Below are 24,575 nucleotides of genomic sequence, written 5' to 3'. Positions count from 1 at the left end.
CATATGTGACTAAAGCCAGTCACGCATGGTGTGTTTTGCATGTGAGGCAGTGTAATTTAAGAATGAAGAGAACGCTACAGAGTATTTCCAGAGTAAGCATGTGTAACAAATTACAACCTGGCAGACTCTCAAAATGAATACAGTCTCTGAGATTTTTGGCCCTTTCTTGTCTTCTCTCATTTTTTTTTTTCATCTCTTGGTTGCAATGCTTTCCTCAATCTTACAATAACAAGAAGAGGACCTGCTTGCGTTTCTGCTCCTTCCCACTCAGAGGAGGGCCTACAAAACCCACACTGACACCAAAAACTTCAGTCAATGTGCTGCATGTCATCAGCCTGGCTCCCCACCCCCTGATGTCTGAAACTGGAGCTAAACACACTGCAAACCTCTATGCAACAATCCCTTTAATATCCCATGGCTTGCTCTTTCAGCGGGGCATTAAAGGGGCAAATTTATTTAGTAACCCCACCAATATTATGTTATCAATTCATTCTGGATCCTTTTTAATTTGGATTTATATAGCTCCAACATTTCAGCAGCTCTTTACAGTGAGCAATTCATGTGACTAACTGTCCCTAAGATGGGTTCACAACTTGATATCCCTATCGGTATTCTCCCTAGAAATCTTTTGGATGGGAAGAAGCTGTAAGCGGGTGGTGGGCATTATAGTGTGACCCAACTTTTCATTAGCCATTGTAAAACACCTGGGTTGTTACTGAAAGTGCTGTGTGGACTATGGTGACTGCCCACCATAGTCTTAGTCCAATGTTCCTGCCATAACCTAGGGTCATTTTTTTTTCCATCAAGCTAAGAATATTTACAGAAGCAATGGTCAGTAACAAGACATGGTGCAAATTTTCAGTCTCTTAGCTAAGGTCCACCAGTTCAGCAAAGCTGTTGAGCCGCACATAGATTGGCAACTCTTACGTACGACTGTTAGGACCACCCATCCTCAAAATCTGTTATTACCCTTCACAACATTAAATTCCGGAAAAGATTTAGACTTGTTTCTTACTATTGTGCTTGCATTTCAGCTTGTTTTTGATGCTCTTATGGGTTGTCATTTCTATTCAGAGCCCTTAAAATGCATATCAATGGATGAAAACACAGATCTGACTTTTTTTAGCCAATGCACAACATTTATGAGAACTAGCACCATTAAAAACAATGAAAAACTTCTTCATATGCATTAACGCATGCTAAAACACATAACAAATTGTCCCCTTTTTTTTTTCAGCAATAGAAAATATCTACAAATCAGTATTGACTTGTCTCTTTCCTAGATAAATCAGTTATTGATTCTTCGTTTTGCTTGTGAAAATCAACTAAGCCTGGGCATTGTATACATTTGTACAAGGCTATTCAATCAATCCCATGATGGGACTCGTAGAACCATAATGGAAAAAGCCTTGCCTAAAGCAGTGACAAATCCCTCTGCCCACATGCAGCATGGTAGTGGTTGTTTTTTTGTTTTTTGCACATGATAGGAAGCAGATTGTTGTTAGAGCAGCAGAAAATCCTAGAATCCCCATGGAATATTATTCCAGCCTTTGGTGTACAAGCAGTTTCTTGGTATTTCTGTGATGTCTACCCCCTAGCATGGCAGAATATATCTTCTGTTCTTTCTGATGAATGAATACATGTGACACAGCAAATGTAAACACAAGCTTGAGATACATTGTAGCCAGCAAGCAGCTCCCCTTACCTCTTATCAGCAGTCTTCTAATACATGCAGCTGATTGGTAGTGACTCAGTGCAGCTTCTGATAAATAAGAACAGATCACCTTGTTTCTTGGACAATTAGTGCCAGTATTACCCATCCTGCAATTGTCTTACTGGATCCCATCCCATGGCTTCCTCCAAACGTCTGCTTTTTCTGGGAAGCGCTCGGATGTTGTGTTGTGGATGCTGCACTTGTTGGAAGCTTCACATTTCTGGTCCAGATAGGGGGCAAATTAATATTCGATGGAGGGTTAGGATAGTCCTTGGAGCTAGGAGATGCAGAGAAGCTGTGCTGTCTTTTCAAAGCAGACCAGTTTGTCTTCTGACTTCCAAAGTTCCACTTGTTTTTGTTGGAGGGGGAAGGGAGAGGAGAAGGGGAGAGTAGCAGGCAAACTCAGCAGAGAGAACTCTCCCTCTCCTTAAAATGTGTCTCTCTTTTTCTCTCCCTCTGTGGGCCCCTTGCCGAGTGTTTTTATTGATTGCAATCACTGAAGGCTAGCTGGCTCTCTAAAGAAACACTGTGTAATGTGTTCTTTCCTGGCTTTCATTAAACAGAGTCAATGCATACTGTGGTCATGCTGACTGGCACCCTGCCTACGCTCTGTTACAGCTACTAAAGGGGTGGGAGGGAGTCCCATATTTTCTTTCACTGGGTTTGCAGAGGTGAAGTCTAGGAGGGACTCTAGCAAGACTATGACCCTCCCAAAACTGCTCAGGATGCTTATAGCTATGGCTTGTACAGATGCGGTGCTCCTGGGGTCATTTTTGTGGTCATACATGTCCCTGGATTGTAGAAGCCTGAACTTTTCCTAGAGTATAGTCTCATTCAAACCAAGGCTGATGTACGAAATAATAAAGGAAACAAAATATTAGACCAGATTGCTGCTTTTATCGGTAACTCGTCGTCAGAATATTTAGGTAATATAAGAATACATCAGGTGAGAGTACGGTAGATTTTATTTTTCTGCATCAAAATAATTATTTAAATTTTATTTCTTTTACATCCTTATTTTATTTCATGAGGTGTTATTTTTGCTTCCACGAAATGGCTCCGATTTCTGCTTTCCTGAATAGACCCCTCTTAGAACCTCCAAGTTAATGCCATCCAGAAGGCAGTGACATTTGAACCAGCGAAAACAAATTGGCCTGGCTTCATCCGAGTGACTGTTACATAGAAGGAAGACATTAAAATTACGAAATGGATACAAGACGTTTTACAGATCAGAGAGATCAAATATATTTTGTGCATGGTATTAGGTTTTTCAATTGTAAAACAAATAATGAATTAGGAGAAGTAATTACAATATAGCATGATGTATGGTATACATGACTTAAAGAATAGTATGAAGTACATGACCTAAAATTCCTGATAAGCCCAAAATACGTAGTAAGGTGGATGTATGAGAAAGATGTGAATTGAGCTATTGCCCATACCAACCAGGTGTAACACTTAAGGAATATTATAGAATTAAAAACTATTTTATGAACCATCCATCAATGCATTGCTACATGTCAAAGCAAGGTTAAATATAACAAATATACATTAAAGGTTCCAGTACAACAACCAATTGCAATTCAGGACATTTTGGACTGGACTGTAATATGCAAGGTTGTTCTATCATCTTTCCATGAATTAAATCACACATATGTGTGGAAGTTCTTTATTCTTTGCAAGCCAACTGATACCTACACTTGAGTTATTAGCTATTTGACACCCACTGAAAAGTTGCAGTGTCTAAGGGGTTCTCTTAGGTTGTAGACATCGTGTCTGCTGTGTCACGAGTGTAACCTGTGCATGGGCTGTGGTAAATGACCCATAGACTAGAAACCTTCAAAAAACGACCCTGTAGAAATAAGGGAATACAGTGCAAGTAAGAATGGAATGGGGAACACTTTTCAGTTAGAGGATAACTACAAAGCCAATACTGGAAATGAGTAGCTAGGATGGTGTTGGCTTCTAGTATAATTTAGTGAGGGTGGTTTATATTGTTACACGGAATTAAACCCTGGTTATTCACCTGTCCCCGTTCACTCACAGGGTGCCGCCATCTTTTTTCTTTGCTTCCTCCATGCGTTCTTTGGCCATATTGATTGGCTGGGCTGGGATCATGTAACTCTCATTCATACCCGGCACACACAGCTCAGCTTTTCTCCAGAAACCTGAAGGCAATGGGCAGGTAAGAGGGAATATTGCAGGAGGGACATCATCTGTCTGATCAGGTATTCTTGAAAGTGGTACTTAAGTTTTGCTTTAAAGAACAAGCTTAGGCAAAAAAAACATTGTAAGTATACCAAAATGTTATAGTCAATGCTATATTTCGACCTACATTGCACATTACATTTTGGTCCAGGAAAAAACAAATGGATAAATAGGCAGTGTTCACCCACATCAATGTTTTTTCCATGGGCCCAATGTATTACCCCTAGTTAAACATTTTTTAGGAAATTTATGTGAAATATAGATCAAAATATAACATTGGCTAACAGTTTGGTACACTTTCCAAGTTTTCTAGATAACATTGACAGTTCATTGACTAATTTAATGTGTTGCCTAAGCTTGTTCTTTTAAGGTGTCACTGAGTGACAGAGCCTAGCCAGAGCTGCAGAGAAAACTGCAGACAAAAAGTATCTACAAGACAAAAGTGACTTTAACTCAGAAAGGCTTAAAAATGGCACCTAAAGCCACTCTTCTAAAAAACACAAAGTGCAAGTTATATTAAAAGAACACATTTGCAGTTTTAAAAACGAAAGTGCCTGGCTGAAAATTGGAAGTGTGGCAGTGCTAACATTCACAACCAAATTGTAGAAGTCTTGCATGTTACCTTTTGAGAGAAACCAAAGACAAGACAATGTGTCTTTGTGTTTAGATATTAGCTGTAGAGAATAGTGGAAATAAATCATAGACAAACATAGCCAGTGAGGAGACTTTGCTGGGGGGGTGTTGGGAATGCCTTGGCTACATGGTTGGCTCAGTGGTTAGCACTCTGGGCGTTGCAGCACTAGGCCTCAGGTTCAAATCTCAGGCAGGACACTGGCAAGGAATTTGTATCTTCTCGCCATGTTTCCATGGGTTTCCCCCCACATACCAAGAACATGCAGTTAGGTTATTTGTCTCCCCTCAGTATTGGCCTTAGACTGGGTTAATGGCATATGACTATGTTAGGGACATTAGATTGTGAGCCCCTTTGGGAGACAGTTAGCTACATGACTATGGACTTTTATAAAGCTCTGCGTAATATGTTGGCACTATAAAGTATAAATAATAACATATTAAATGAAATGTCATGACTTTAGGAGAAGATGTTTCTAGGTCATTCATTTTGCAGTTTCAAAACTTTTCACATGGCAATTTAGCCTGAAATTGCTCTAAATGGGTTACGGGCAGCTTCAGACTTGCCGTTGAGCTCAGCAGTCTGATGCAGGCTCAATCGCGATCTCAACTGCCCCATTCAGTTGGGAACCATTTTGTGCACGCTGTTGCAGTGGATCAGTGTGCGGCTCCTGAAAGCATCAAGTCACTTATGGTTGGGCAGTTGCTTTTCCTTCTCTGCATTAAGAACTGCACTGCAACCATAAAGGCAACCATGTACAAATGCTATGCCCTTTGCTGCCCTAGGTTTTCCACTGCAGTTCTGAAAGGGGCTTAAAGAGGTCTCTTTTGCTAAATATTTTGGAATAAACGGAAACTTTATTTTGTCTGATATGGACAGGAACTTCGCTATTAATTTCTTTAGTTCTACGTATATTACCCCACTTCACTGTAGTAGTGTTAACATGAACTGCTGTACAGGCATGCAAATGTTTTAAATTATAATTCATATATTAAAACCACAGCTAATCCCACTCATGAGTTCACAGTTTTATTTTCATCATAACTTGAAAATAGAGGTTTGCATCATTAATTTCACCCTCCGCTGCCACCACCCTATGGAGACCTGGCACCATATAAAGCCTGTCAGATCCATCAGTGTTTTGGGCTTTGTCTTCTGTGACACGGCTGATCCTATCCAGCAAGCTGGCATGTGATGCATTTGCGTAATGCCCAGATAAAGAGCAGCCCATGAAGCTGGAGCCATTCCTGCAGTTTTATAGCCTGATACAGCCACTAAAAACTTTCCCTGGCTGTGCCACCGAATAAGAGGATTTCTAGAAACATTTGTTCCCTTTTAACTTTCACTTCATTTAATAATAAATAAAAACGTGAGTCACTTGAGGGGTGTATTCAAGTAATGTTATTAGGATTCATTTACAAGAACAGGAACAGAAAAGAAAAGCATAATTGTTTTTTTCCTTAGCAATCAGTCATATGTCATTTTTTATATTTAGTCCACGCTGTAAAAGTGATAAGGTGAGTTTTAAAATGATCACCAAGGACAACAGCAGCACCATTGCTATTCCAGACAAATAACTAAAGATATAATTATGAACTGTTCTTCATGCCAGTTTGTAGGTCTTGTGATTCAAACATCTCTGCAAAAGTGCTACAGTATATGGAGTTGTCACCTACTGGCTGTGTAGATGTATGAACCACAATAGTGGCTGAATTTTAGTTCCTTTGGCAGGTAAAACAGTTCACATTTTAAGTGACTAAGTGGTGGAACACACTATGTCTGTATCACTTCAATGCCATTTTTTGCATAGATAACAAGGGTTCTACTGAAGTCTGCTCTGGGGCCTTCTAAGGCAGCAGTCGCCAACCAGTGGTCCGCGGCTCCGGCCAGTGCACCCCCGAGCGGGGTCAGGAGAAGGACCCTGCTGGCGAGATTCACGGGGCCAGAGCCGTGGAACAAGTCCCCGTACATATCCCAGGCACAGGGAAGTGGGCGGGCTGTGTCCCTGGACATAACCCGCCCACTCTCCCATAGCAGGCTTAAATCTGCGATGGACAAGTGGGTGGGGCTTTTTCACAATGATGTCACTATGGGGGAGGTTTCTCCCCTTTGATTGACACCCGGCTCTTCAAGCATGCGCAGTCAGAAGCCGGTGATTTTATTGTGTTATAAGGTATTCATTCTCAAATCTGCTTCATTGTGTTCACAACTATGGACTTTGTACACCGCTGCGTAATATGATGGCGCTATATAAATACTGTGTAATAATAATAATACATTTGTAAAAAAATTGGAAATTTTTTTGTTTAATTGAAATGTGTTAAATTGAGTGACTGTGACAGCTGTATAAATAGGAAAAACAGAAGACTTTGATATTTCGTGGAGATGAAACAGCAGAATACCAAACACAGCCTTTGTAAACAAGCCCCAAATCATTTTCCACCATGATGTCAAATAGGAATGGTATTTTTATAGTTGGTTTTGGTAGCCGGGCAGAATGGCTTTTTTTAAATTATTGAATAGTCAATAACTACACATAGAAGCGCCTTGTATTGGTGTTTTTTTTATTGTGCTTGCATAAAATCCCTAAAATAAGGGCTTTTTGCAAGTCTAAAAACTATACAAACAATAACCAGACCTTAAAAAACACTTAGTTGATCAAAATCTATTTTCCAAAAATAACTAATGACTTGAGTGTAGCACAAAATACAATTAAGTGGCCTTTTATGGTGCTGGAGTGCTGGGTTTATTTTTTGGGTAATAAATAGTTTGTACTATTTAGGGGGATTCCTGGGAAATTTATTTTAAAATTTGTCATTTTCAAAAATGTTCTCCATAAACAAGTCAAGCAGGGAAAACTCAAATAGGTTTCTGCAAGACATCAGCTTTAAATAAGTAGAAGGCTTTTGTACCTCCTGGCTGTGGGAAAAGGTCTCTTTCACGTATTGCATGCATGAGTAGGAGGGAAAGTGTTCATGGAGAGACAGAGAGAGAGCTGTCAGTCTGTGCTTTGCTTTTCCTTTCTCTGTTTAAACATGAACATTGGGGCTATAAATGTTGGCACCGCCGAGGGTCTTCAGGTAACAGACTCGGAATGATGGGCATCTCCTCACAGCTCACTGATTCTACAAACAGAGAATCTTCTTTCCTACTTTCTTTTTTTCACTCCTTCCACAAACAAAGTTTACCCAAGCATACAAAATGCCATAATTCATGTCATGCTAGCCTGGTTACCTTTCAAGACTCCGCTGCAATAAAAATTGAAACAAAGGCTTCAAAACAGCCAGCTGAGGTCTTTGTTCCTTGAGGACGCAGTGCTGTTTTTGTGGATTTCTTAAAGCTTGCCTTTTTTTAAAATGAAGGGGTGTTTCTCTTTTTCACCTGGCAGGTCAGTGAATATCCAGACTGAGTGGGCTTATTAGAAACAGCCAACTATCTTCCAAAACAAGATGTGTGTTCTCCTTGGGAGACTGGCAAAGGAAAACTTCCATCATATTACAGAAACGTTGGTTTGGGATTCAAGATCCCATTGACGGCACATACATTGCCCAAGAAATGCCCATTTACTAGTAATGTGTCCATCCCTGGTCACATTCTCTCAGAGGTGGTCACCAAGATGCAGCGCACCAATGTTATCTGCCTGGACTACTTGCACTACATCCGCAAGTGTAAACGTTTTAAGAAACACCACAAGAACATGTCTGTGCATCTGCATTTTTATTACTTACCTGTCCTCGCTCCATCGTGGTTATTGCCTTCTTCACTCTCTCCTCTTCAGGGAGTCATATCTTTAATCATCTTGTTCAAATTCCTGTGCTTACGTTGGGGACTTTATTCAGTCCCAGCAGCCGCTGGGGATGCCAGGATATCCGCATCCTGCAATGAGCTGTGCATGCATATTTCTGAGAAAATAGAGAAGAAGATTGCAATCGGACAGTGAAGTATGTTTTATTGCAGATGGAACACCACCTGTCTCTTTTGTAATAAAAACCTGCCCCTTTTGTGATAGAAAATCCTGCCCGTTCCTAATTTTGGAATGCAGAACTATGGTTTGGCTTTAAATGCTTTCCCCCTCCCCTTTTCAAAAGTAGGTTAATAATGTAAATATAGAAACAATGTAAATACAGAAAACTCATACTTATCCATGGCTTCTCCATTGTTGGGCATGACGTCACTGTCCCTCCCGGATGCAGAGCAGGCAAGATCACATGAGTGCAATGGTGAGGTGTCCCAGGTGATTGCATATTACCCCCTTTGCTGTAATGTGCACCCTATCTGCTGCATGCTGGAGCTTGGGAACACAAAGCACTTTAGCACGTAAATTTAGTTGGAAACTGGTCCAGTCCTGAACACTATAGAGTGTTTAACGGTTACTAAAAACAAAACACATTTCCAAACTTTTTTTGGTGTAAAGTTTCAACATCTTTAGAATGCTTTTTATTGACATACTAAATCTATATGTAAAAGAAATACTTCTATTGCTGACCACACATGACTTCCTCACAATCACATTCACTGACCCAGAACAGTAAACACAAGAGGAGTTTTCACTTTACTTTCATTCTTGTGTCCATCCAGTGACTTAGAAGGTACTAGAAACCACTGGCTAACATGACAGAGGGGCAGCTTTCAGATTTAGAAGGAGCTCAAGAGTGGTAGAATTTGTTAATATTTTCAACAGATTTCCTGCAAACTAACCAGTGGTTGGAACCAATCAAGCCAGGATGTACACACAAGGGCAATGCCCTGCTAGGGGTGAATTCAAGAAAGCTTTTTTGCTTTTGTGTCCTTAGCGGAGTCCTGATGTGATCACTAAGCAAACAGCACAACATTTCTTTGTTCACACAACATTTCTATTACTGCACTGTTTTTTATGTAACTTCAGTGACATAAACATCTTGAATATCATAAGAATTTGGGGATTGACTTTTCTTGCAGCCGACGGCTCCTACATTGTAAGCTCCTCTGGGAAGGGTCCTCTCCTCCTCTTTTGTCACTGTCTGTGTCTGTCATTTGCAAACTTAAATATAAAGCCCTGCTTAATATGTTGGTGCTAGATAAATACTGTATTAAAATATTATTATTAATAATAATAAAACATGCATAGGAGCACCTCCACCTTTGAATTATTTAGTACTTAAGTGCAGTGAGCTATCTCGTTATGATCCTTCTGGCCAGGATACAGCAGAAGAAATATGCAGCTGCATGTGCATTTTTGTCTAATGGTGTTAAATGCATTTAGTTCTAGTGCCAAAGATGACACCACCCCATGAGAAGCTTATCGATGATGTGCTGCGTTTGTACAACACCCTGCCAGACAGAACATTCCACAAAATTACAACATATTGGGCCTGATTTATTAAAGCTCTCCAAGGCTAGAGAGGATACACTTTCATCAGTGAAGCTGGGTGATCCAGCAAACCAGGTATGCAGCTGGTCCAGAATTCAAAACATTTGCAAGCCAATGACTTTGAAGAAATCCATTATTCCAGGTTTTGCTGGATCACACAGCTTCACTGATTTAGCCTTGGTGAGCTTTCACAAATCAGGTTCATGGTCTCTAAGAACTAATTTGCTCTACAGACAATGATCTTCTCTTCTAAGGAGAGGGGAGGAAGAGCAGGAGGTGCACTGCTGCTTCCTCCTCAATAATAAACTTCAGCAGTTGCTAAATTACCTGCCACGGTGGTTTACTACACAACTTTGGGAGACAGCTGCATTGACACCAGATTTTCATCTACAATTGTCTAGGGCGACCAATGGTGGCTTAAGCCTGCTCAGAATCTTTAATTCATACCCCGCTGCTTCAGGTCCTTTGCAGGTATTCATCACTGTTGGTTATTTTGAATGCCCATGATATACACTGTTGTTGATGAGGAAGTATTAGCCCCTGGGGGTAAAAGAAAGATAATATTTAACACATCAGGAAGTGTCAAACAGCTGTGTAAGTGGAAGGGAGCAGTAAAGCAGTAGAACATGGAGAGAGAACTCCCCTGGAAAGGTAAGTGCACATGCTCTTCTTTTACCTTGGGGGCTTTATTTACAGATGACCCTGTATGGTCACTTGCCAATTGTTTATTAAACACAGTGCTTAAGAAAAGTAAATGTACTTTCCTAATTGTTATTTAAAACATTTGCTTGGGTGGAATGTACAGTGCAGCCTTCTGGCTCTTCTGTCTCTGAGTGGCCTATTTTGTTAATGTAATTGTTCAAAAGTCGTAAAACTGGTTTTGATCAGATTGGATACATGTTTGTACTTGTTCATACTTGGTATTTGTATACCAAATATCAAAAAACACCCACTTACAATCAGTCAGCTGCTATTTTCACTTCACCTTTACTTTGGATCCGATAGGTCTATTAAATTTAGAATTCGATTTAGAAGAGAAAATTGCTGAGTACTCTGAATCCTCTGAGTACTAGGCCATAGCCAAGTTCTGACTAATCAGAACCCTTTCACATCTGCATGAATAATGTACAGCTCTACATTATAAGTTAGCGCTATATAAATCCTGTTAAAAATATTAAAAATAATAATATTAATATTCCATTGTTTTATTCCACACATTTATTTAGAGTGAATTGCCAGAGCACAGCAAGAAAACAAAAACAGGACCTGGATCCTTTTGGTTAATTCTGAAGCACATCATAGCACACTGGGTTTTTGGCACCAAATGTACCCTTCATTTAGGATACAATTGAAATTATTATACAAGGAATGGCACTAAAGCCAACTCAATAACAGTTCCATTGGTGCCTAAAAGATTACCTGGAACTGTGTGGAAAGAAGTGAGACTTACATGTGTTCTTTTAGCGTTGCTATTACATGCCTCTATTTATTGTACAGCGCTGGGTTATATGTTGGCGTTAAATAAATCCTGTTTAATAAAAATCAATAATAATGGCCAGTTTAATTATTGGCTATAGATGAAAAAGTGAGTCTTGTGCTTTTCCATACCCATAAGTACTAGGTATTGTCTTCATTCTGGAAATCTGAATGGAGAAACAATGAACTAAAGGAAAGGTGTGGGGTTAAGGGGAGGATTATTCATACCTGTTGCTTTCCCCCAACCTTTCATTCTTGTACACAGACAAGTAGAAAATAGTTAACGTTTTTCACTTTCCTTTTCTTCTCTCATGTGTAGCGTTGAATAATCAAATACAAAATATGGATCATATCCTCTATACATAACCACTCTTAGGTCCTGCAGGTTGTAATAACTTAATGAATTGCAATGTGACAACATACTTGTGGTCATAGCTTCTGTTTTTGTTTTTCTACTTCTCCAAGACCCCACAAGTTGTTTTGCCACTGCTGGGACATGTAGTTCCATAACAGCAGAAAGGTGACAGATGTCTGACTTTCATCTAAGACCACCCAAGCTTTGGTAATCCCTAAACAAGACTCCTTAAAATGTTTAATCTCTCCTATGTCTGATTGTTGGCAAGTGTTGTCCTACTGAGTGTATTAAATATATTACCGAGAGGGTTGTCACATCATCCCAGAGTCCCTGACACATAGAAAGGAAGTATTATCAATATTATTATTATCTTAGCTCCCCAGAGGGGTGCAGCGTTTGATGTTGAGAGTCGGTTAAGAAGATGTAACGGGGCTCGTGTTATGTAAACAATCGTGGTGTTTACTCTGGCACAACCTCATGCGGAATAACTGTTTTCCAGTCCTTTTGTGTGGATTACGCGGCAGAGCTTTGCTTCAACCACAAAGCCACTTCAGTCAGCAACATTTCCATTCCTATACAACATGTCGTGAAAAGATAGATGTTTGTAAAATCCCACAGACAAAAGACATTGAAGATCCAAAAGCAATATTAATTGCCCCCTTTCTCATTCCCTCCTTGTGAAGTAAACACCTGGGTCAAAATGTTTCAACCAAGAAAAAGTTGTCATTTCTAGCCTGTAAAATAGTTTCTGTCTCATGAAGTTAGTTGTGGATCCATCAGTGTCCAATGTGTTGTAAAATCCCATTGTCTCGTAGATTGTAAGCTCTTCTGCCCAGGGTCTCCTCCCCCTCCCGTGTCACTGTCTGTATCACTGTCATTTGCTACCCCTGTTTGATGTACAGCGCTGTGTAATATGTTGATGCTATATAAAAAATGTTTAATTATAATACAGAAAACAGGAACCCTTGTTTGCCAATCTTAGTTTCCAATAATGTAATAGTGCCCATAGATAGCTCTGGCCAATATTGACACCAGCCATCTCATTTTGATGGTACTTTCAGACAAGTTCAGAGAACTTTGCCTGCTTATTACTTCTGCAGATGAGGCATTTGAGCTTTCCTCCATAGCACTTTTCCCTATTCATACACTCAATGCACTGTTTATTAGGAAAGGGCATTGTTTACAGGTTTCAGGGGAAGCCCTGTCTGTGTAGGAAGTAATGACAAGGTGCCTGATTTATTAACGCCTTTCAAGGCTGGAAAGGACACACTTTCAATTAAGCTGGGTGATCAAGCAAGCCTGGAATGGAGCTGGTCCAGGATTTAAAACATTTGCTAACAAATAGCTAATGACTTTTAAAAAATTCATTGCAGGTTTGCTGCATCACCCAGCTTCACTGATGAAAGTGTATCCTCCCCAGCCTTGGTGAGCTTTAATAAATCAGGCACATGGACTCCAGACTGTACAATGATTTTACCACTCAAAGAGATTGTCCAGCTTGATAGAAAATCACTATGCAAGTGATCGTCTAGTCTTTGGCCCTGATATATTAAAGCTCTCCAAGGCTGGAGAGAATACACTTTGATGAGTGAAGCTGGGTGATCCAGCAAACCTGGAATGGATCTGGTCCAGGATTTAAAACATTTGCTAGCAAATAGTAAATGATTTAGGAAATCCATTCCAGGTTTTCTGGATTACCCAGCTTCACTGAAGAAAGTGTATTCTCTCCAGCCTTGGAGAGGTTTAGTAAATCAGGGCCTTTGTGTTATGGGATGTAGGAGAGCAAATTCTCTTTTAATTTTGACAATTTGTTGGAGTTACCCTTTAAGGAGTTTTGCCAGCTGATATCTTGTCTTCTGGCTCCATAACACATGCTTGTTGGAGATGCTCAAACTCTGCTCTGACAGCTAATTACAGAGGAAGTATACTTCTCCTAGCCAGGCTGTTATTAGCAGTCTTGCTGGCAGAACAGATTAATGGCCTGTTACGATATCACCACCCTGCTTGGCAGATTGTTGTGTCATGTTGTGTAATGCACTGTAGCACTGGCCTGTTTATTTCCAGGCACATGTAATTTAGCATTGGATGATGGGCTATTTATAGAGGTTAGCCATTTAAGAGTGGGTGTGGGCTTTAGACACGCTCCTAATAATATTACTCGGGAATCTCACTGTCATTTTTCCAGTGCAGCTACAAAGCTCATCGTTCATCTTCAGTCGTGTTTAACTTTGAAATATTAATCCCACCATGTGCCACCATGCGCCACCATGCCATGTGCCATCACGTGTCAAGATCTTTCACTATTTCACAAAGTGCAGTGCACCAATTTAGGAAGTGGTAACATAGTTCTTCAGACCAATGGGAAGGAATGAAATGCAAAAATGTGAGTTTTGTCTACACCTTAGAAACACTTGGACCTGATTTATTAATGCTCTCCAAGACAATAGAATATCATGGGTGAATTTAGGTAATCCCGAAAACCTGGAATAGATTTCTTTAAATTAATTTGCTATTAGTTGCCAAATTTCTTCAGTCCTGGACCAGATGTGATGATTACTCTTAATGTCCAATAGGAAGCCACGAGGGGCAAATCATTAGGATACACCCAGGAGGAGCAAATCATTAGAATACACCCAGGAGGAGCAAATATCTCTGCAACCCCTTATAAGAAAATTTACTTCCTTACCTGACAAATCCAATCCACACTACTAAAGAGATATCCGATCACATCCTGTCCTGCCAAGAAATGAGAGAAAATCATTGAAATCTTGAGACACAGACTACAAATAAAAACTGACCCAAAAAACTGACCCATAAAAATTGACCTAACTTTTTTCTGTTTGTGCTCCAATGAGTATATTAATATTATTATTAATTATTTAATTAAAGATTTAAATAGCACCAACATATTACGCAGCGCTGTACACTAAATACAAATTAAATTGCAGTGGGTTTACTAGGAAGGCAGAGTAACAAGTGAAACTGCATTTTCATAAAATTAGAATTAGATTTAAGATATAGATTCCTGGGATTGTAGAAATAAAATGTTGATAGAATGAAATTACAGCAGTTTGACTACTTTCCCATGCGTCCATGCTAAAGGCTTCATTTTTTTGTATGACTGAAAGATTCATGTTAGCCAAATTAAAAATCAGTTTTTTTCTTTTAATCAATAAATTCTGCCATAACACTTTCTAAATCCTTATAAATTTGTAAAGATCTGAAAAGAAGAAACAGCACAAGGAAAAACAAATTAGAACATCATCATCTTGCTTCATACTTTAATGTGTCACTGGCTCGTAGCACCCATAAACAACTCACCGCCAATAGTAGTTCAGGCATAGTACATTACTTTGCTTCTCCCCCATCACCCCCCTTTTTTTTTAACATTGTGGCTTGAAAATATTTTTTTTTCTTCTCCCTAAAATTTAAATACCTTATAAAATTTCCAGCCTGCATTTTGCAATAACAAGAGTATTACATTTTTTGGACTTAAGCGAAAGCTTCCAACAACTCTGGGACAACTTCCAAAATAGCAGATTAATTGTCCTGCCCATTTGCTTGGTGAGTAACCAGCTTTCAAATACTTCATGCAGAGCTCTGCTGTGAGAGACAGCGCTTGGGTCCTTTGGAAGTAATCTGGGTTCCCTGTCCTGTCAAATTTAGCCTGTTTGGGTCTCGGATTGGCTTTGGCTGCTCATTAAATGCTGGCTAGGGAGCCAGTTTTCACACTTATGGCTTTATTTTAAGACATGCATACAGCATATATGAGGTCACAGTCATTGTTCTTATATATCCGATTCCCCAGTTACATCACAGTGCACATGTAGGTTTAAATCCTCCTTTTCTGGTAATGAGTTTTACTGGTCACATACCGCCAAGATTTTCAGCAAAGCTCTGTTACAGAGGACATGTAGAAGGTCATACAGAGTTTGAGGGAGAAACACAAGAGGAATAGATTTGGGAAATTTTCTAATGCTATCTTTTGCACATTTGATAAAATATGTCTGAGACATAACCCAGATAAGAGGCATATATCTCAGCATTTAAAAAATATACAGTCAGAACACTTTAACATTAAACCTTTTCTGAGAAAGATACAAAGAATTCCACTTACTGTTAGGTCCATAAATATTTGGACAGAGACAAGTTTTTTCTAAATTTGGTTCTGTACATTACCACAGTTAATTTTAAATGAAACAACTCAGATGAAGTTGAACTGCAGACTTTCAGCTTTAATTCAGTGGGTTGAACAAAAAGATTGCATAAAAATGTGAGGACTTAAAGCCTTTTTTTACGCAATCACTTCATTTCAGGGGCTCAAAAGTAATTGGACAAATTAAAAAGCTGAAAATAAAATGTTCATTTCTAATACTTGGTTGAAACCCCTTTGCTGGCTATGACAGCCTGTAGTCTTGAACTCATGGACATCACCAGATGCCGGGTTTCCTTCCTTTTAATGCTCTGCCAGGCCTTTACTGCAGCGGCTTCCAGTTGCTGTTTGTTTGTGGGCTTTTCTGTCCGAAGTTTAGTCTTTAACAAGTGAAATGCATGCTCAATTGGGTTCAGATCAGGTGACTGACTTGGCCATTCAGGAATATTCCACTTCTTTGCTTTAATAAACTCCTGGGTTGCTTTGGCTGTATGTTTTGGGTCATTGTCCATTTGTATTATGAAACGCCTCTCAATCAATGTGACTGCATTTAGCTGGATTTGAGAAGACAGTATATCTCTGAACACCTCAGAATTCATTCAGCTGCTTCTGTCCTGTGTCACATCATGGATAAACACTAGTGTCCCAGTGCTACTGGCAGCCATGCACCCCCAAGCCATCACTTCCACCGCCATATTTTACAGATGATGTGCTATGCTTTGGATCATGAGCTGTTCCACGCCTTCTCCATTCTTTTTTCTTGCCATCATTCTGGTAAAAAGTTGATATTGGTTTCATCTGTCCAAAGAATGTTTTTCCAGAACTGTGCTGGCTTTTTTAGATGTTTTTTTTTTTTTTTAGTAATATCCAATCTAGCCTTTCTATTCTTGATGATTATGAGTAGCTTGCACCTTGCAGTGCACCCTCTGTATTTACTTTCATGCAGTCTTCTCTTTTTTTTCTGTTTTTGAAGCATAAGGATGGCTTGTTTCACCTGCATGGAGAGCTCTTTTGACTGCATGTTGTCTGTCAAAATCTTCCACATACAGGCACCCCCCTAATCTTCTTGCAACCCTGTCAATGGTCCTGATTTATTAAAGCTCTACACTCCATTCCAGGTTTGCTGGATCACCCAGCTTCACTGACGAAAGTGTATTCTCTCCAGCCTTGGAGAGCTTTATTAAATCAGGCCCAGCGTGTAAGCATTCTTCAAGCAAAGACAGCACTCCTGACCTGTATGCTTGTGCAGGTCAGTGATTAGAAATCTATTATATACAAACCATGGGGGACCATGACTTTCTAAAAACATATTCAGAAGGAGAGGTCGGCAAATGCAGCCTACTTGTTTCTCGCTACAAGTTTCCAATAAAGGGAATAAATCAGCTGCTTTATACATAAAAGAAGACATCTAAAAGGCTAGGTCTTCTGCTTAGGTTTGCCTCCTCCTCCTCCTCTTCTTCTTCTTTACTGAACAGCTGCAAAAAAATTGGGGAAAATTACCAGTAAGAGAAGAAATAAATAATATACTGACCTTTACCCTGGCTTCCAAATGCAGCACTTGGGCGAGAATTATGGTGAGATCTGTGGAATGTAGAATACTTTTAAATCTCATTAGAAAAATGTTTCCAGTACTGAGCTGTGTGATGCTGCCCACTGAGATGGAACAGAAGAGGTACTGAAGATGGCAATGCGGGAGCGAAAAGGTGGTAAGAAAATTTTAGCAGAATTCAAGATGTTTGCTGGACTGCAAACACAAGTAGAGGTGTGTTTTCTAATTAGTTTAGATTTTTTTTAGTACAAAAACTATTCTGTGTAATCATAAGTGTAAAAACTTGTTCTAGTGTATGCATTACAAGGCATCCTATGTTGTCTTCCTGAAATTAGGACCCACTGCTATGCTCTTGTCCAATGAGCACACCCATATGGCCAATGAAGTGTCATTTAAGAGGACGATGTCAGGTGGGAGTCCCAAATGCAAACCTTTACTAACATGGTGAAGCCAGAGTTATCTTCTTTGGCCACGAAGAGTAACTTGCTGATTATACCAAGGACAAGCCTACATATGATATGGATTTAGGATCCATTTACTTTACACTCTGTCATCAAGAATGCCCCTTCCATTGGCTCAATCAATTCCCATTGCTAAGTATTCTGTATTTTAATGAGAATGAAATCATTGTAGTGACTTTGATCGTTTTAGAGAATCTATATGGTGCCTGTTGCTTCAGCTGAGAAGAATGGCTGCCTTTAATTCCTCCACGCAGGATGTCATTGTTATTGTCTGAGTGTGATGTTTACCTATAAGTCATTCTAAAGTAATTTCTATACGACCTCCTCTACACTCTCAGCGGTGATGTTTACATTATTTCTACGAGAAACACGTCTTTTTCCCTTCTCACTTCAAACGACTGGCTTGCTTATATTGCGTTATTTATACTCAGCCCTTCTTTTGCTAGGGTGAAATATGAGTCTCTTTTTTTTTCTGCTACACACCGAGAACTGAACTCTAATTAGACAACATCTCATTAATCATTGCAGTCAAGACATTAACAAATAAAAACATGTTTTTGGGTGTATTTCTGTCCTAAACTGTAACAGCTGGCTTCTACCTCCCTAATCTGTGATATAGAATTACTTAGACCATCCAATGTATATACAAGTGTGTTGTATATACAAAACATTTTAGGAATTGTATATGTTTCAGGCTCTATGTAATTTGGAACTCTGAATCCAAGACGTAACATATGCTAAACCTGATTAAAGGAAACCTGTGTTGCAAAAATGTTTAGGATATCATGGCTGCACAGTTCTTGTGAAAACACTAGCTGACTGGTTGATATGCTCGTCCAAAGGCTTGGACCTGGGCATTTATAAGGCATATACCATTTTTTGGAAAGAGCTCATCTTTGGTAGCCTCTGCATTGGCCTGTGCTGCCTATAGCTGTTTGGTAATGGGGGAAAAAAACAGCTGCATACATCACATCCATCACCAACCATACCTGTAATAAATAACATAGCCGAATATGTATAAATTCTTTGTGAAGTATTGGTTTGCTATATACTTCAGTTTGTTTCTGGGAAGCTTTTGGGGGTTGCTGAATCATCAGCCCCCACAGACTTGTTTGACATAAGGTGCACTGTACCACCCATTTCCTTTATGTATAGAACTGTAACAAATATGTTAATCCTAGCAATGAACTTGCTCTGTCAGAGATAGTGACAACTCATACATTCCTGCGCTTTCCGCCTGTGCTGCACTTATAATTGTTACATTATTTTTAGTTAAATCAGATGACAACAGTACCCCACCCATCGATGGGTTAGAAAAAGAAAAGGACCGGGTTTCTGTAGTCCTTTCTCCATTACAGTGACTGATGGATTGCTTTCTTAGTAAAATCACAAGGTAAAATGAAAGAAACAATTGTTGAAAATTGAAAATCAATGCAGCTTCCACATCAAAGTACTAATAAGATGCAATACACCTGTTTTATTTTTAAAGTTAATTATAGTTGTGCTTATTTGCTGTTTTATTATTGACTACATAGCATGAAATATACCATATTCCAGGGTCCTCTGCATGCTGACCAGGACTATCAGCTCCTGGCTAAGAACGTCCAGCAGGCTTGAAACATTCTAGGCCTGATTTCTTAAAGCTCTCAGAGACTGGAGAATATAGACCTAAATGGAAGATCCTGAGTGATTCAGTGACCCTGGAATGGATCTGCTGCAGAAAAAAAAACTTGCCAACTAATACAAAATTATTTTAAGAAAACTGTTCCGGGCTTGCTTTCACGATCCTTTCCACTGACAAAAGATTGGAAGATGCATAGACGAGCGGCGTGCATTCAACGCCATTCTGCTCTATGAAGAGGGGAGGGATGAAAGCCAGTGAGACGCACTCCGCTGCTCTCTCTCCTCTTCACTTGCATTATGGTTGTTAATTGGTGAATCCGCCAGAACAGATTTCATGAACGACGCCAAACGGTCGCTGTACACGTCAGATTCTTGTCTGACACTAGCCCTGAAACAATAATTGGATGAGAATCATCTGACATATGTACGTAGCCCTACACTTGAGCCATCAACAAGTCATATCATTTACGGGTCTGAAAACTTTCCTCTGTATATCAACCCTGAACTAGTTTTGCTTTAGTATTTAATTACTGGGACCAGGCCATAGGCTTAAGCTTCATTGATCCTGGCAACATTTTGAAATTAGTCGGGCTGCAAAACCCTTTTATGGGTCCATGTATATTTTACAAATCTTTAATAAAAACTTCACGATAACAAGGAATGTTGCGTTCAAGGAAATGGGCCGGTATGCAAAACCTAAAATATGTCATTATATACTCCACTCACAATTGGTAAATCTTACTCAACACTTCATACAGCTTTTGTCAGCAACAATATACAATCCACCTACCACTTATATACACCCACATCACAGCTAAATTAGGAAAGCCTAATGTGTAATAATGAATTCAACAATATGACATGCCTGTCCTGAGTTCAAAATGAGTTTGCGGCAACTCGACAGTGACAGATTAATGAATCATACCCCGTATAAAAACCATACAACATAATGAAACAGACCCACACCTCTGCCTCTCAATTATTATGTGGCAGCTCTGCCACACTTACACATTCTTTGTTAAATCCTCATACCACTAATGACCCGCAGTCTATGGGTGGAATTAATTTGTTAAGGAGTGTATTTACATAGAACATAATGGAAATGCATCAAGTGTAAAATTAGTTTAATGGGACCAGGTTTTTCTGGATCAGATGTTTTGTGGAACTGACAGGTTTTGCTGTAAGGAAACTAGGTTGTAGTAATAATGTCACACTTCAGCATTTACTTTTTATCTGATGTGCCATCCTTGTTTCATTTTCCAATTCTTTTTTTTTAGCTTGTGAGCTTGTTTTGCCATAACTCAATTCCTTTATCGGCTATATCATATTTATAACCCACATTAAATCTCAGAATAGGCAGGCCACACATTTTATAAAATGACTCCAGTGGCCCTGCACAAAACACCAGCAAAAAGGCTTTATAACTTGATTTCTTTTAACCATTACTATAAAAATAACTAAACTAAAAAAAAGTAATAAACGATTACACTGCAGTCAAAATGTGTATACGCAAATATAAACCGAGATGTGTGTCCCCCCAAATGTGCCCTCAATTGTCACAACATTATAAAAGCACTGGTGGGTAAATTGGCCCCTTCTTTGCGGTATAAAAAAACCTATACACACAAGATGGGTTTGATCAAATTTCTTTCATGTGCATATTAAATAGTTTAGCCCTTTACAGCAGTACTTAAAATTAAATTAACACGGGAACATTAAATAAACAAGGGAAGGACATGTAAAACACTATGCAGATATGGACCATACCTGGTACCCAGGTCCCTAAGAATGTCAGACGAGGCATCTGTGAGAACTTTGTAGCACATGAACCTCATGATTACTGCTATGATTAACAAATCCATTCTTTTGCAGGACGATGGTCAGAACAGTTTGGACTTAGAGGACCTTTCTCCAGAGGAACGCAGAGTTCTAGAAAGAAAGCTTAAAAAGGAGAGAAAGAAGGAGAAAAAGAGGCTTGAAAAGGAACAAGGGATCATTGAAGAGAAAAATGAAGATCCTTCAAAGCCTTCTGCTGCAAAACTTGCTTTGCAGTACTTGAAAAGGTGAGGTGTGCTGTGTAGATAGATAGAACTGTTATAGTAAAAATGCCTAAATTCCATAAACAGCCAATATTTCTGTGAAGCAAAAACGGTAACAATATGAAACTATCAAGGAAAGGCTCACATGGGCATAGAAAACATAAGAATTGCCAGGTACGTTCTCCAGGTGGATAAACACAAGAACTCAATAAACCCATTATCACATCTTAGGATAAAACATGGATTTTTGCTGCATACATTTACAAATATTTGAGGCTACACTATAGCATGGAAGCACACATGCAAAACGTGGTTACCAAGTTAAATTACATCCCAACTTTTGGTCATGTATAAGAATGCACAAATTATGAGCTGGCGTAATTTTTGAGGGCTTGAGCTTCTGGTGGTTTGATGCATTTTTATGAAGTCCCGAAATGACCCTAGCTTAGACTTCCCCCTGACCACACTGTATCTCTCCTTCCTCTAAAACAATACAGCAACTACTGGTTTACAGCCTGTCCATGCCAGCACTTCTTTAAAAGGTAAGTGTGCCAATTCACACTCACATGTAACTATCCCACCTGCTGCTTGGACACAGGTATAGTGTTTAGAGCTTGGTGGTAGCTTTTTTTTCCCTATAGGGGAGCAACTCTCTTAAGCAGCTTTTAATTGTATAGACAGATTCAAATTGTGACACTTAAGGATTCTCTTATGTGCAACTTGAGTTTGAAAACACACCAGTGCCCTCATTGAAACCTTCAGGTGCACACCAATGTATTTGCAAACAGTAAGAGAAGCACTAGGTGTTACACATTGCATCTGTTTGTACTGTTTACACCTTTTTCTCTGTAGCAGATGGTTGCAACTTTTAGGCCCTACCCTAGTCTGACCAGCACAAAAAGCTCCTGGCTCAGATCTGGACCATCCACTCTTCTGAGCTAAGGGCATTTTCTGCAGTGCTTGCTTTTGAGATGGAATCTTTTTTTTAATAGTAGGGTCAGTTAGTGGTTCTCCTATCCTGAAAAGAGGACACATTTTTGGTCCCATATGGGTTGTGATTAAAGAGGACGTAGCCAGCTATTAACACTCAAAATGAAGACCTTCAAAAAATGTTGTATGCTGTGTAATAGATCTGATCCTTACCTTTGGAGTTTCATTTGTTTTACAACTAGAACACAGTGCAATCTGGTGGTCCTGAAGCTGCTATTGTATTTACATCAGCAGACATAAAAAGGACAAGAGCAGGGCATCAATTGCAGCCTTCTTTTTTTGCCCAATTTCTTGGATATTCCCACAAAAGATTTGGAATGACTACTGGGCACTGGTATTAACTCTGCAAGGGTAGCAGCCAAAGAGGAAAAGAATGTACAAATTAAAATTTTTAAATATGAATTTGAATAGTCAATTACCTAGAATGAATCTTCTAATCACAGAGGGTAAGGATTAGAGGAGTAGAGATACTCTTTAAGACTTTGAAGTAGGATCACCTATCTGACCCTTCAAGTTGGCAGCATTGGACTTTTACAAACCCAAAGTTGAAGTTCTTCCTTACCATCAATCGTTTTATGATTTCCATTTAGAGTGGAAAAGAAACTAAAACGAGACCTGTAGGTGCAGTGTTTTATATAAAATTTACCTCCTATGGGTTCAAATTTTTTTGTTGGCATTTATCACTTCCCTGGCAGAAACACGTATTAGGCATTGACACTCTATATGGAGGATGTCTCATTCAATGATTGCTTAGAGGAACTCTTAATACTAACTTTACACTTGGCCCTAAGTATGGATTCATGCAGACTATCCACCTTATGCTACCCAAGAATGTAACGTCACATTTTGTTGGTCGACGGAACTTAGCAGTCATCTACCAGGAAATCAAATATTATTGAGGTGGAATTATTATGTGTTAGTTTTAGTGAATGGTTAGGTTAGAAACTGACAGAAAGCTTTGGTTAGCTGGGCACACAGACACTTTCTTGATGATTTTTATAATACGCCCCAGTGATGATGATATACTGAGGAAAGGAAAAGGAAACAAAATGAATAAACAAAGATTTAGCAGATGGAAGGCAATAAGACAGGTACAATTTGGTTTTTCATTAAAATTCCTGGATGGTTTGGTTGGGTCGTAAACAACCAAATCAGGAGAGTCTGACAAATGTAAACCATCTGCCGGGTGTTGTTTGTTCTCCTTGGAAATTTTACAGATCAGTATGAATTGCTCAATAAGCTTGGAGATAATAGCTTACTATATAAAGAAAATCTCTTGCTGCGCTATGACAGGAATGACTTAGGAGCGTGCATCGAATCTCAGCGGTCCCTGCAGGTATCGGTGAGGAAGTGTACGGCATGTACTTTATAGGCTGCGTTCAGGAATTCCTTTATAAGTCCTAATAGATGACAAACTTCTTTCATATCTGGAAAACAGCTGGGATTCCTCACTGTTCTTTTCAAGCCATTTAAGCACGTTTGGCCATCTGTTTTGTGTTTGTATGCTTGAAACAAAGCTTTTACTTTTGTGCTGTATCTGGTTAAACAAATATAAGAATTATTATAATTATTATAAACTTTATATATATAAAAGAAGGGAACTTTTGATTTAGGTATTGATCTTGTTTGAAGCATACAAGTTTTTGCTATTATAAGGGCAGCCATCACAAATCTAGGAGAGATCTTGCTGCCTTTGATGCCTTTTTTTTACCTGAATTGCCAACCTCATTATGCAGTTCTTGTCTATGAAAAAGGTTTAATTTTACACAATCAGTATTTTACAAACTATTCCTTTATTCCTTGCAGGGCCCCATAGATAGGTAGTAATAGTCTCTCATTTTTATGATATTGGAGACATGGATGCTTCTTGGTGGAAATATAGGGCCTGATTATTAAAGCTCTACAAGACTGGAGAAGATATGGAGAACCCATGATAGTCTATTTTCTCCTTTGATAGTTTGAAGCAAAGACTTTGTGATTTTCCTATCACCTACCGCCATAGTGAAAATGTTTATTTTGTCCTCTA

General features: G+C 39.2%; 2 protein-coding genes across 2 annotated transcripts in view; one reads left to right on the top strand and one right to left on the bottom strand.

The window, feature by feature from the left end:
- Positions 1-2,263, bottom strand: part of GPR146 (G protein-coupled receptor 146) — a 41,519-nt gene extending 39,256 nt beyond the window's left edge. The window contains exon 1 of the mRNA XM_072417712.1: positions 1,706-2,263. The gene's annotated coding sequence lies outside the window, so the exon portion shown is untranslated. The remainder of the gene's footprint in view (positions 1-1,705) is intronic.
- The window catches only part of CHLSN (cholesin), a 187,762-nt gene that overhangs the window by 140,901 nt on the left and 22,286 nt on the right, over positions 1-24,575 (top strand). The window contains exon 5 of the mRNA XM_072417714.1: positions 21,393-21,583. Coding sequence (XP_072273815.1) covers positions 21,393-21,583 — 191 coding nt within the window. The remainder of the gene's footprint in view (positions 1-21,392; positions 21,584-24,575) is intronic.

Source organism: Pyxicephalus adspersus, chromosome 7 (genome assembly GCF_032062135.1).
Source record: "Pyxicephalus adspersus chromosome 7, UCB_Pads_2.0, whole genome shotgun sequence".
In the NCBI taxonomy this organism is placed as follows: Eukaryota; Metazoa; Chordata; class Amphibia; order Anura; family Pyxicephalidae; genus Pyxicephalus; species Pyxicephalus adspersus.
This window is presented reverse-complemented; position numbering and strand designations above follow the sequence as displayed.